Source organism: Arachis duranensis, chromosome 7, assembly GCF_000817695.3.
Source record: "Arachis duranensis cultivar V14167 chromosome 7, aradu.V14167.gnm2.J7QH, whole genome shotgun sequence".
NCBI lineage: Eukaryota > Viridiplantae > Streptophyta > Magnoliopsida > Fabales > Fabaceae > Arachis > Arachis duranensis.
The window spans coordinates 4,088,366-4,100,803 of record NC_029778.3 but is presented as its reverse complement, the minus strand read 5'-3'; the positions used below and the strand labels follow the sequence as shown (position 1 = coordinate 4,100,803).

At 30.4% G+C, this 12,438-nt stretch overlaps 1 protein-coding gene across 1 annotated transcript; it reads right to left on the bottom strand.

Moving 5' to 3' along the window:
* Window positions 1–5,745: 5,745 nt before the first annotated feature.
* On the bottom strand, window positions 5,746–10,525 carry LOC107496548 (rRNA (cytosine-C(5))-methyltransferase NOP2C). The gene is made up of 12 exons (XM_016117832.3): window positions 10,275–10,525; window positions 9,559–9,922; window positions 9,041–9,188; window positions 8,695–8,832; window positions 8,500–8,562; window positions 8,034–8,155; window positions 7,552–7,789; window positions 7,205–7,416; window positions 6,637–6,737; window positions 6,385–6,466; window positions 6,195–6,256; window positions 5,746–6,076 (listed from the first exon to the last, which is right to left on the bottom strand). Exons 1-12 carry the CDS (start codon window positions 10,511–10,513, stop codon window positions 5,962–5,964), a joined length of 1,884 nt encoding a protein of 627 aa, XP_015973318.2. The 5' UTR covers window positions 10,514–10,525; the 3' UTR covers window positions 5,746–5,961.
* Window positions 10,526–12,438: the final 1,913 nt, after the last annotated feature.

Genomic DNA, 12,438 nt, shown 5'->3' with positions numbered 1-12,438 from the left:
CTTAAAGGCGGATATATCAAAGGTGATAGAACAAAGCATATTTCTCCCAAATTCTTCTTCACTCATGATCTTCAAAATCAAAGGACAATTGATGTCCAACAGATCCGCTCAAGTGACAATCTGGCAGATTTGCTCACAAAGTCACTCCCAAAATCCTCCTTTGAAAGATTGGTACATGAGATTAGGATGCGCCGATTTTGAGACATTAAATGATGTCGGCAATAGGGGGAGACTGTACTCTTTTTTCCTTGGTCAAGTTTTTTTTTTCCATTGGATTTTTCTTGACAAGGTTTTTAATGAGGCAGTCCCCATCACCAAAGGATATTGTACTCTTTTTCCTTCACTAAGGTTTATTCCCACTGGGTTTTTCTTTAGTAAGGTTTTAACGAGGCAATAATCCTAAATGGTCATCCAAGGGGGAGTGTTGTGATAAGTACTGATGTGGATGCCCATTTCCTATGAAACTCTATTTACTAAGGATGACTATATTAAATGTAGTTTGAAAATGTTTCATTATAAATAGAGGCTTAAGTCTCTAAATGAAGATACACAACACACAATCAATAATAACAACGTTCTGTCTTTCTTTTATATTCTCTCTCCTTACAAGTATTTTAAGTACTCCTTTCTCTTACTTTTATATATAATATAGTAAATATATTAATCATCTCTATTATATTGAGATAGTAATTCTAGTAAATATTACTACTTAGGTTATCTAATTATATTTTCATATTTTATTTGTTACTTCTTCCTTATTTATTTAGTTATTTTATAACATTAATATATTTTTTGTTTTGTATCATGCTCTTAAGAAATTTTTTTTATTAAGTTGGGTTAGTACTTAATGTTAAAAGTCTAGATCGGAGAATTTAGTCGAAATAAACTTAATTTAAAATTTGTGAGTTACTTGATAGAATTAGAAATAATTCTAAAAAATTAATATTTGTAATTTTTAAAAAATATAGTAAAAATTCTATTATTATTATTATAGTAAAAATTAGATACAGGAGATTTCATTATACAAGAATATCGAACTAACATACATGATAGGATAAACTTTTTCTCTTTGCTCTGTTTTAATCTGTTCATTAAGAGATAAAATTATTTTATCCTCTGCATAATCACTATTACAGATATTATAGAATCACTATTTCATATCTCTATTGGTGATCAAATTTTAAATTTTAAAAAGATGTTGTAGATTCAATCTTTTCTTTTCTTAGGTCATTAAAAACTTTCACTTTTAATTTTAAACTATAATTCTAAACACTAAAATTATTTAATATTGACTAACTTAAAATTAATTCTTTATACTGTCTCTATGTATTAACGATGTTAGGATAAAACATATAGGATAAACATATATAATAGATATGTTTATTCTGTATTATTAAAAATTAGTTTAATTTTAATATATTGATAATATAAAAAATATTATATGATTATCTAATTAGATTTATATATTTTAATAATTTTTAAGTAATAAATTTAAAAATTAATTATTTTTATTAATATAGAAATTAAATTTATTAAATAATAATATAAAACTCTTCTCATGTGTATAAGTATATTCTTTAGTTTGATGTAACATTATTACTAATTCAGCATCATAGTCAACCTTAACGAATTGTATCCAACAACTTTTATGATACGATTTCATTGATTAATAAGTAATTCTCACACTACAAATAATTAAAGTAGGGTTTATTCCTTATCTCCCCCCTCCCCAATAAATAAAGGTTAGATATCTATTAGGAAAAGTATAGGTAAAGAATAAAAATATTAAATAATGTGAATAATAAATATATTAGATGTTTAATTTGGTAGATGTGTGGATAGTTATTCTAATATTAAGATTTAGATAAATAATTTAAAAATTTAGTATATTTTTATTTTATTAGGCAAATTTTAGAGTTTATTGTTCACATTATTCATAAAAACTATTGTCTATCTAGCAAAATCCTATCTATTATATTAGTTGCGCTCGTATAATAAATGAAGAAGAATACTACAGAATTAACCTAATTTATTATTTTTAATTAATAATTAATTAATAATATTTAAAATATTAGATAAAAAATATAATATTGATTTATTATACTAAAATTATTAAATTGTTGACTAAAAATATTAACTAATAATATAAACTAAAATTGTTGATCCTCTAATCTTTTTATAAATTAATAATAGGTTGTGTTGATATGTAGGTAGGTAGGTAAGTTGTTAAATTTAATTGCATGAATTAGGATTTTTATTTTTTTATTTTTTCACTTTAATTTCCGTGTGGAATACATTATGCACACCACAAACAGAGAGCAAGCAGTGGATTACACTCCAAAAAAATGGATTAAAATTAAAGGGTCCTTTTTCAATATAGTTGTCCACATATACATGTATATATCATGGACGTAATTACGTAAAGCAAAGAAGAAAAAGACATTTAAATCACAAGAGGTTTATGATATTCATATATGTCCATTAATGGAAAAACTACATCATTTGTGGACTCTATATCATTCTTTATTTGCTAACAAGTTTCTCTTTCTACCAATAAGCAAAATTGGAGTTAAAAAAAAAACAAATAAATATTGTTCATTATCAATGTGTCTATATATGTATGAGATATGGCACTCTACATACCCTTTCTTTCTGTCATAATTTTTTTTTATTTATTGATTTTTTTTCGGCCTTGATAATGTTTTGACTTTTGATGCAATGCATATAGACCAACCATATGAATCTAGCCAAAATGCATGCTAGATCAATATATTGAACATGAATGAAAGTAATGGTATTACATTTTATTTTCTTTAAAAAAAAGGTTGGCATTTATGAAGCAATATCATAATGATATTATATAAAACTTAAAAAAGTTTGAATTTAAATCCAATAAACTAAGTTTTCATATAATTTTCCTATCCTTTTTTTTTCGTTATATATCCCTACACATATTAACCTATATTTTTCCAAACCATTAAAATCAGAAGTAATTAAGCAGAATTTCCATCACAAGTTTATGTTAACAAGGTTTAGTTTTCGCTATTGTACATTTGTTTCAATTTGAGTATAAGAAATTTCATATTTTATTACATTTTTCACATTACAAATATAAATATAAGAGATTAATGATGACACCTATTACATTATTAAAAGTTTCATATACTACTACATACAATTAATTGAATGATAATAAAATGGTTTAAGATTACTAGTGAATGTATTAACCTCATTTTGTTAATTATATATCAATGTTTAACTATATAAATCAATAAATCAAGAAAGGAAAATCGCTTTCTCTACTTTATATATTTAAGGAAGCATTTGTGTAAAATCAAACACAAGTAGAAGATACCAGAAAGAATAAAAAACATAGATATGCACCACTGATGCACAAGTCACGAGTGACAAACTGACAATGCTTGGAAATTGAAATTGAAAATGACCGCCACACATACGTTTCAAGCACCAAAACATGTCCAAAGAAAAACACCTGGCAAGAAGATCTTCTAGTAAATTGGGCAATCAATAAATAATTAAATACCCACCATTTTGGATATTATCATCTTATTTTTATACTATTAAAATTTAAAATTTAAAATTTTATTAGTCAAGTATTGAATAAAAAGGATAAATTTTGTTAGTCACATAACATTGTTTTAAAATTTATATAAGATAATCTTCATATAAAAGTAGAATTATTTATGTCAATTTATTTACCAAAACTAACTAAATGTACAAAATAGTAGAACATTTTTACACTAAAAAATTCACTATTTGTACATCAAATTTATCACCTTTTCAATTGATATCTAATTTCTCATTAATTTTTTTTTTCTCAAACTCTTGAACCGCAATTAAACTCACCGAGTCACCATGTGAGTCCCCCTAGACACCCTACCCCCCTAGAAATTGACCAAATACTAATTTCATCGTTTTCTTTATCTTTAGCTTTGCCTTCTCCATTAATATATATAAAACCGTGAGTCACCAAACTTTCAAAAACATGTGCCCTTTTGTCACTTCTTGTGATACCCTAATGCCGTAACCTATTTGGCAAGCACATTTCATTAGAAAGCATAGAACCTTCTCTCTCTCAAATCTAACATTGCCCTCTGGTGTTACCATTTGGTTCCGCATTATTAGGTGCATGTATTTTTCATGACGTGGCCCTTTCACCTTATATCTACCTATATATATTCGAGATAATAACATTTATTTTCATGGGTATTGTCTTCAATAATCAACTTCTCTAAGCCTTTTTTTTTAAAGATTTTGTTTCACTTATTTCCCAATTAACTAAATAGCAGTTCTCTTATGGCTTCATCATATGAGAGCAATGATATGGACTTAGTAGAAATGGATTTAGAGGTTGAAATTGATGGGGATCTCCTAAGAGAACTTTTAGAAGAACAAGAAGGCAAGGATGACAATGGTGATAAGGTAGAATGTGTTGCAGAACCTATGGTAGTAGAAGGCAAGGTTAACCCTAATGACATGATCGACGTGGAGCAAGAAAAACAGCAGCGGAAGAAACAAGAGTGCCACCCGATCGATGATTTCGAGTGGCTGAACATGATGGACGTGGTGACGGTGGAGCCAAAGGCTAGTAATGATCCTCTGGATGATGTGACAATGATGAATTGGATTTCAGATAATAATAATGATGATGACATATTTGGAATGATAGATTTTGGTTTAGGTTACGGTAATGGAGAATATAGTTACTCTTCAATAATGTCTGAAGGGTTTGTCTCCAATGAAGTGATGAGTTACAACTGTTGCCTGTGGGAGAATTATGATATCTAGATGCATGCATATAGTAAAGTTTGGTATTATATAGCTAGGTCTAGAATTAAGGAAAGCAGGAATAAGAATTTGCATAAGTAGCTGACTTGTGAAATAATTTTAGCTTATAATGCATAAATTTTAGAAGCATAGCTAAAGGTAAACTATATAGCTTACCAGGAGTAACTTACTGTTTCTGTAAGGCAGAAGTGCAAGAAACTTAAGGAGCATAACAAAATTTGTGACTTTGTCCATGTCCTATAATTAATTTCAAGAATACTTATAGCCTGATTTTTATAGATATGCATTTTTCATCTACAGCTCCAGTAATTTTCTCCATTTACTTCTGTTATATGTATATATTAGAAATGATATCATACTAACTATCCTCTGTAATAGTTTCTTAAAGTTTCTTTGTGAATTTAGTCTGAAATCGGAAATTTACCTTCACCTTCACCTTTAGTTTTAATAATCTCAGTTACAAGTTACAACGCATGATATGACTTTGGTACTTCCACTTTTATCCTTAAACTAATAATAATAATATAATAATAATTACTAAAACCCTAATTAAACTATATATCAATTATCATTACTAAAACTCAACAACTACTAGACATGACAAATATAAGTACTCAGCAGCTTCTTTCAATGTCACATACATTGTCACTGTCCAGATCAGGTTTTAATCAGGTTTTAAAATCTTGGTTCTATCCTGGCTCTAACACAATTCATTTTGATTAAGGTGAAAACTCAGGTGAAGTTGACTTCACGTGAAGTTGATATCAAGAGTCGTTAGATGAAAATTTAGTCAAATCAGTCAAATCATCTAACGGCTCTCAAGTATCAACTTCACGTGAAGTCGATACTTCACGTGAAGTCGAATGTACCTGAGTTTCCACATTTGATTAATAAGTTCATAAAAGGAATGAGAAGCAGTGTGAAACTGCACATAAATAGACTCTTAACCCCGGCAATTTTTCCCCCTTTAATTTTCTTCTATAAGGTATAACCTTTGTTCCATTTGACTAAAGTGCAAGGGAATTCATAATATCACTTCGTTCTCCTGATTGTCGTCACAACTCACGAGTCACAAGCCAGTCTTTGAAAGCTTTGCTCGAATCCTCGAAGTCAAACCGCAAAGCGCAAAAGTGAACTAAACATAGATTCTGGCTAACCATCTTTAGACCCAACAACAAATTTGGCTATGAAAAATCCAATTGTATCAAGTGGGGATGATGGATCAAACCTCTGAACTAGGTTTTCCTCTCCAGGTCGTAACCACTCCCTGTGAAAAATAAAGTTCATATGAACTTCTTAATTAAACAATCTGCTATTTTATAGTTTTGTTGAGTTTTGAAATAAATACGTATACTTCTAAGGTTTTCAATTGGGTGAGTACTTACTCCAAGTATCCGTCGGGAAATTCACAACTACCAACTAGTCCAGGTCCTCCTAGTCTTGGGTGCTGAAATAAATAAAATACCAAATCTTAATTACTCAACCAAATTATGAAAACGAGTTTTATACTAGAGGGATATAAATCTAGTAATCAATCAAAAGGACAAATAGGAAACTAAGGAAAGGACATCAAACCTGTGGTGCCAATGACAAGTATTTGTATTTATCCAAAGCATACCGAACTAAAGCTTCATTCTCACCGGGATTAATTGTACAACTATCATATGGAAAGAACAATGTAATGAATAACCGTTTCATCTAAGCACGACAGGAAATGGAAGGCAAGGAATCCAATAAAAAAGACTAGCAGATTTTAAGATAAACTCTATAACAATAAGGTTAAACATGCATAAAGAGCAATGTGATCAGCAAAATGTGCACTCTTACGTTGAATAGACAATTACTCCACCTGGTCGAGCCAATTGAACAGCCTGGTCAAACATCCTTCTCTGGTATTTTCCATGGTTTCTTAAAGATTCAACTGTTTCCTGCCAGACAAGGCATCACATAGTGAATTCTCTTTTCCTGGTAAAAAACAACAATAACAAACCAAACTAACAGTGACACTCAGATGGCAATGGAATAATACATTGATAATCCATGCTAATTGGTCAAATTCATGCATTAATTTTCTGGGCAAGTATGATAAATTTTAGTACAGAGGATCTTGCACGAACTAGATTGAAATAACCACAACTTCTACAGACTCCCATAGATTATATTAGGCATTTGTTTAGATATACAAGTGCTGAGGCAGGTTTTCATAGTAGATAACTATCCATGAAAATACTCATCATGCAATGAATAGTAGAGGAACTAACTCTCCTTCCATATAATCAGGTCCCATTTTCTATCGTATTGCAGCATGAAAAATGGTCTAAGATTATAGTTCATTACAAATATAAATCAAAGTACATGAAAGATTATGTGAATGACTGAATGGAGCCACTTCTACCTCTCCAGCAAATAACCGAGGCCTTAAACCAAGGGCAGAACAGGGAGCATCCAGAAGAACTCTATCAAAACTATTAGGAGAGAAACCTTTTGAACCATCAACCCTGCCACCTAAGCTCTGATTTCTTCCAGGTCCATTTCGTGCTCTTCGCATACTCTTCCGGATGTCAGCTTTGCTCAAATAAACTTTTCCATTAGCCTTTTCACCATTACCTATTGTCAGATTATTTAACAATAGATTTGTAAATAGATGATGCAGAAATAACATTTAGGTATAACAAATACAAAACAGGAAAGAAACAGAAGATAATAGCAAAGAAGAAAAATTAAGGAATAGAACTTACCCACCATTTTCCTCCATGACCTCGGTTTTTAACCTATCTTCAATAATAGACAAGATTCCTTCTCCTTGCACATTTGATGAATCAGACACTTTATTTGCCATACCATTATTGGCATCACAAGAGCTTGGACCAATAGAAGCGTTAGTATGGTTTCCTCGACTAACAGATTTAAGAGCATCCAATTTAAATGTCTTTATACAACTCAAGCCCATTTCATTTGCCCTTTTCTGAATATCCAGCACCTAGACAGCCATCATCATTCATCAGATAAATTTACAGGGTTCACTGTTAATTTTAGAAGTTCTTTTGCAACCTAAATAGATGTAGGTATATATGTAAAGGTTGACTTACATGGTAATATTAGCAGGAATATATACACACACACACACAGAGAGACACACACACATGTAATGATATAACAGTCATCAAACACAAACTACTAGATAGGAATTTACAAGATTATCTGTATCCTTTCAGAATTTCCACCTTGTTATGAGATCTATCAGTTGCGATGATCTCTCCTTCATCCTTCATAAGTATTGCAATTGCGGTTGTTTTCCCTCCAGGTGCAGCACACATGTCTAGTATCCTCTCACCCTTTTGTGGATCTGAATATTACAAAATCAATCTACAATGTTATACATTAAATTACAAAGAGGTAAAGGTCTAAGTGATTATGAATCCTCCTCAACATAAGAAAATTCAAAACAACAAAGAAGAAAGCGAGGGAAAAATCAACGGCACAGAGTAAAAGAGCTATGTTACTATGAATCACATGCTATAATGGTTCAATTTGGCAGTATCAAATGGGATGATTGGGATCATAGCAAGACCTAGCTGGGTTTTAATCTGTAGTACTTGCTGGAAATCATAATGAAAATGCATTTACAACCAAGGAAAACAAAGAGGCCATAGTAATTGTAAATCACAACTGAGACCACAATTTGTGTACCTAGAGCATGTGCAGCAACAATACTTGGCAGGTTTTGAAGAAATATTTCTCCTTCAAGAACATCTGGGAAACCAAAAGGAAACAGTAATATAGCAGCCACATAATCTTATTAAGCGATAGAAGAACTGCTAAATGAAATAATTTTTCCCGATAAATAAAATATATCCCAGATATAAAAGAGAGGGTGAAATTTACTATGAAAAGAATGAAGTTCATATACTCTGTTCTTCATCTCCACACCAACTCCTTCAGGAACCCGAAACAGTCCAGCCCTTGACATCATTGCTGTTCCTTGGCCAATATAAAGCCCATTCCGTTCAAAATAATATGGATCTATAAAACAAACAAATAAGAAATTCTGCCAACCATATTCTTGACAGTTAAATTCAACGGAAGCAACTACCTTAATAAAACATAAACATAATTTGTTCAAATGACCTCCAAATATTTTACTATTTAAGCTTATTTTGAAGACCAAGTTTAGAAGAGGATTCTACAAATTATCATCTCCAGAATCCAGGGGAAAAAATACACTTCCTACCTGCTTGTGATCCTTGGAGAACAGTACCACGTGTCATACCAATACTCCATCCCCCATCCACACCCTTCTGCTCCACAGCAACTGAGACTGCAACAGTATCTCCTTTCTCAACATGAGCACTGCAAGCCATTACACCAGGAACATATGCCTAAACGAAAACTAGCATCAGGAACCAGTGAAATACCATCAATAAGTATTTACCATAAAATAGAAAGCCCTACAACCAAACCAAACCAAACCTTTTGCATACTAGGGAAACTGAAAACTTATAATAATACTTTCAAATATAAAAGTACACATCAAGGCAAGAAGCTTTGAACATTTTGGTTTTGGGGAGAGAAAGTAGACAACTTATGCCTACTGTATAGAAGGGTACAAGAAAAAAAAAAAAATCAGAGAAAAGACATTTTGGCATGACATATTTGTATATTCTATTACTGCAAATAGCAGAATTCTCAAACAAGCACATCTTTTCTTATACAGGAGCTTCCTACTATCACTGTGGAAAAGAAAACAACCTGAGCACCCCGAAGAACAGCCTCGGCACACTTCCTACTAACGATGACCTCCTTGGGAGGAGGCAAATCAGGTGCATAACCATAATTGATGTGACGAGGCCCTGAACCCCAAACAAACACCACATATTCCATCCCAGGAATCTGGCACTTAGAAACAGCACCAGCACCAAGACAATCCCCTCTTAAAGGATTACTATCTCCATCATCGCTTTCCACCAATGCCAGGTTCCCATTAGCACCATTCTCAGAGACATCCCCAGAACCTGAGGAAGACTCCTTCAAAATCGCCCGTAGCTTCTCAATAACAGCATCAGTAGTGGACCTCATCGTGTTAACCCGAATACAAGAGTACCTAGAAGGACGGCTGCAATACATAACCAAGAAACCTAACTTTACAACTCAAAATTTCAAAACAACATAACAACAAGTAGCATTAGCATATTTGAAAATTCAAAATCAACCTTAAACCTCTCAATACATGTGCTGAATTACTGAAAAGCAGATTACTATACACATTAGCAATTTTGATCATATATACATTATCAAGTAAGCTCACAAGCTATCGAGTCGAACACAGCAATCAACAAACTCAGCCTCATTTGTTTCACTTCCTACCTTAACCGTGCATATGCTAGCAATACCACTATAACTAAATTTAACCGCTTCTAACTAACTAACTAACTAATGAGCTACTAAGATGCGAGAGAAGTAGTTACGTTAGAGCGATGGAGATGCGAGAGAAGCGATCGGCGCCATAAGCTTTGGCGAAGTAGTTATGAACCTCTGGATTCCATTTGAGCGTTGGATTGAAGGAGTATCGATCGGAGTGGAGTTGTTGTTCCTCCATTGTTGTTTGATGGCGGTGAGTGACGGCAACGTTGGGGGTTTTATGGAATCGTCTTCTGCAGCTTCCAAGGGTTTTCAGCAGCGTAAGCGTTACCCTCTCTTTCTTCATTCATTCAAACAAATTAAAATCACGCTTCTATTAATCAATTAATATTGGGGGAAAATGAAAAAAAAAAAAATATCGAGTTAAACAATGTTAGTTAACATCAGTTATTAAATTAATCATATATATTACATATATTTTGTATTTTAAATTAGTGATCAATTTTTTATATATACGTATTATATCGAGTGGGTGAAATAAAATACCAAATTTACCATCAAAATATTGTTTATGAATAATTTTTCAGTAATGACCAAATGTTAGATTCATGCAACAAGTCTAATCATAAGCTAACTAACCGCTGTTTTTCTGTTAACATCCAAGTTGACATTGCATAATCTAAAACGTGATGTCAAATTAAATCTTTGATGGTTATGGAAAAAATTTGGTTATTTTGTGCGGTGAATAATTTGTTTGAGAGTGTTAATTAAATAATGACCATCTTAAATAATATAAATAATTACTAATTAAATAAAAATAGGCTATATTTTTAAATTAATCATCTAAATTTTAATATTAAAATAATTATCCGTATATCTAATAAAATGAACATTCAATATATATATTATTTACATTGTTTAGTATTTTCATTATCTACTTATACTTTTTCGATTTTTTTAGTTATATTTTATGTTCTATTCTAACTTCTAAGTTTGTCTATGTACTTTTTTTATATTATTTAATTTGATAGATTAAGAATTAATTTATAGTGAATTAGAATTTTATTTAAAAATTTATCGTTGACTAATAAATTATTATATATAAAATAAATTTATGTTACTTATTTAAATAAATTAATAAATTAATTACTATACTAACTAAAATTAGTTTTATTCAGTATTCACTATTTGACATGGTCAAATTTTGAATCCGAATACACTTATTTTAAGAGATTCATAAAATTTGTTTGTTTTTCTTTTTAATATAAGATAATACTGTAGAAGCCCGTTATGGCGTTATCCATTAATGCCATTGCTAAACTCAACAAAACCTTGTGACAAAAAAAATACTCAACAAAACCACACATACTGGGCCTATACTATGAATGTTGAATTTAGTATTTGGTTTTGGTTCATGCCTTCTTCATGGACCAAGCGAAAGAATTCGCCTGGATTCAAATTCTATACAAAATAATAATTGGATCTATTTTTGAGATTTTTATTCAATCTTAAATCTAATAAAATTATACTATTTTTATCTCATAGAATAAAGTCCAAATTTTAATAATTATAAAAAATTATGATGCACTCATTTATAAAAAAAATATTTATTATAAAAAAGTTAATAAATATATTTAAACTTAAATTTATTCATAAATTCTAATTTTATATTTTTTATCTATTTTCTAATTCAACAAATATAATTAAAAATAAAACAATAAGCTTATAATTAATATAACATAATATTAGAATTAATTTAAAACATATATACTTTTTTTAGTCCTTTTATGGTGCACATATGTCGAGTGAAACCGTGTTCGTCTTGACTCGAAATCGACTCTAAATAATGACCAGATCTATTTTTTAGACCCTTACCCAATTCTAAATTCGATAAAATAACATCAAATTAGCTCCGAATTATTTGGATTCGTGCCGGATAATCGAATCGAGTTGAATCATGTGCATCCCTACCTAATTCTTTGACCAACTTTAATTTACTTGACTTATATTATTCAATCTTTTTAAAAATAAATAAGTACTTTTTACTATAAAAAAATTGATAAAATTAACCATACAAAAATTAAACTAATATTATATCCATCACAAGTAAATTACGTCTGATAAAAATATTTATTTTTTATGGACAAATATAAAAAAGAAAAAAAAACACTCGCTATGCAAAGTTTGTGTTTCAACTCCTGAGTTCCAAATAATAGTATAACTTCAGAATATAAAAAGGAATAAAATTAAATTGAATCAAAGAAAACAAAC

Coding starts and splice junctions, on each gene's coding strand:
- LOC107496548 (XM_016117832.3), bottom strand. CDS start 10,513: ATGAAGAAAGAGAGGGTAACGCTTACGCTGCTGAAAACCCTTGGAAGC. Junction 8,833..9,040: donor TCTCCAAGGATCACAAGCAG/GTAGGAAGTGTA, acceptor TTTGTTTTATAG/ATCCATATTATTTTGAACGG. Junction 7,417..7,551: donor CGAGGTCATGGAGGAAAATG/GTGGGTAAGTTC, acceptor ATCTGACAATAG/GTAATGGTGAAAAGGCTAAT.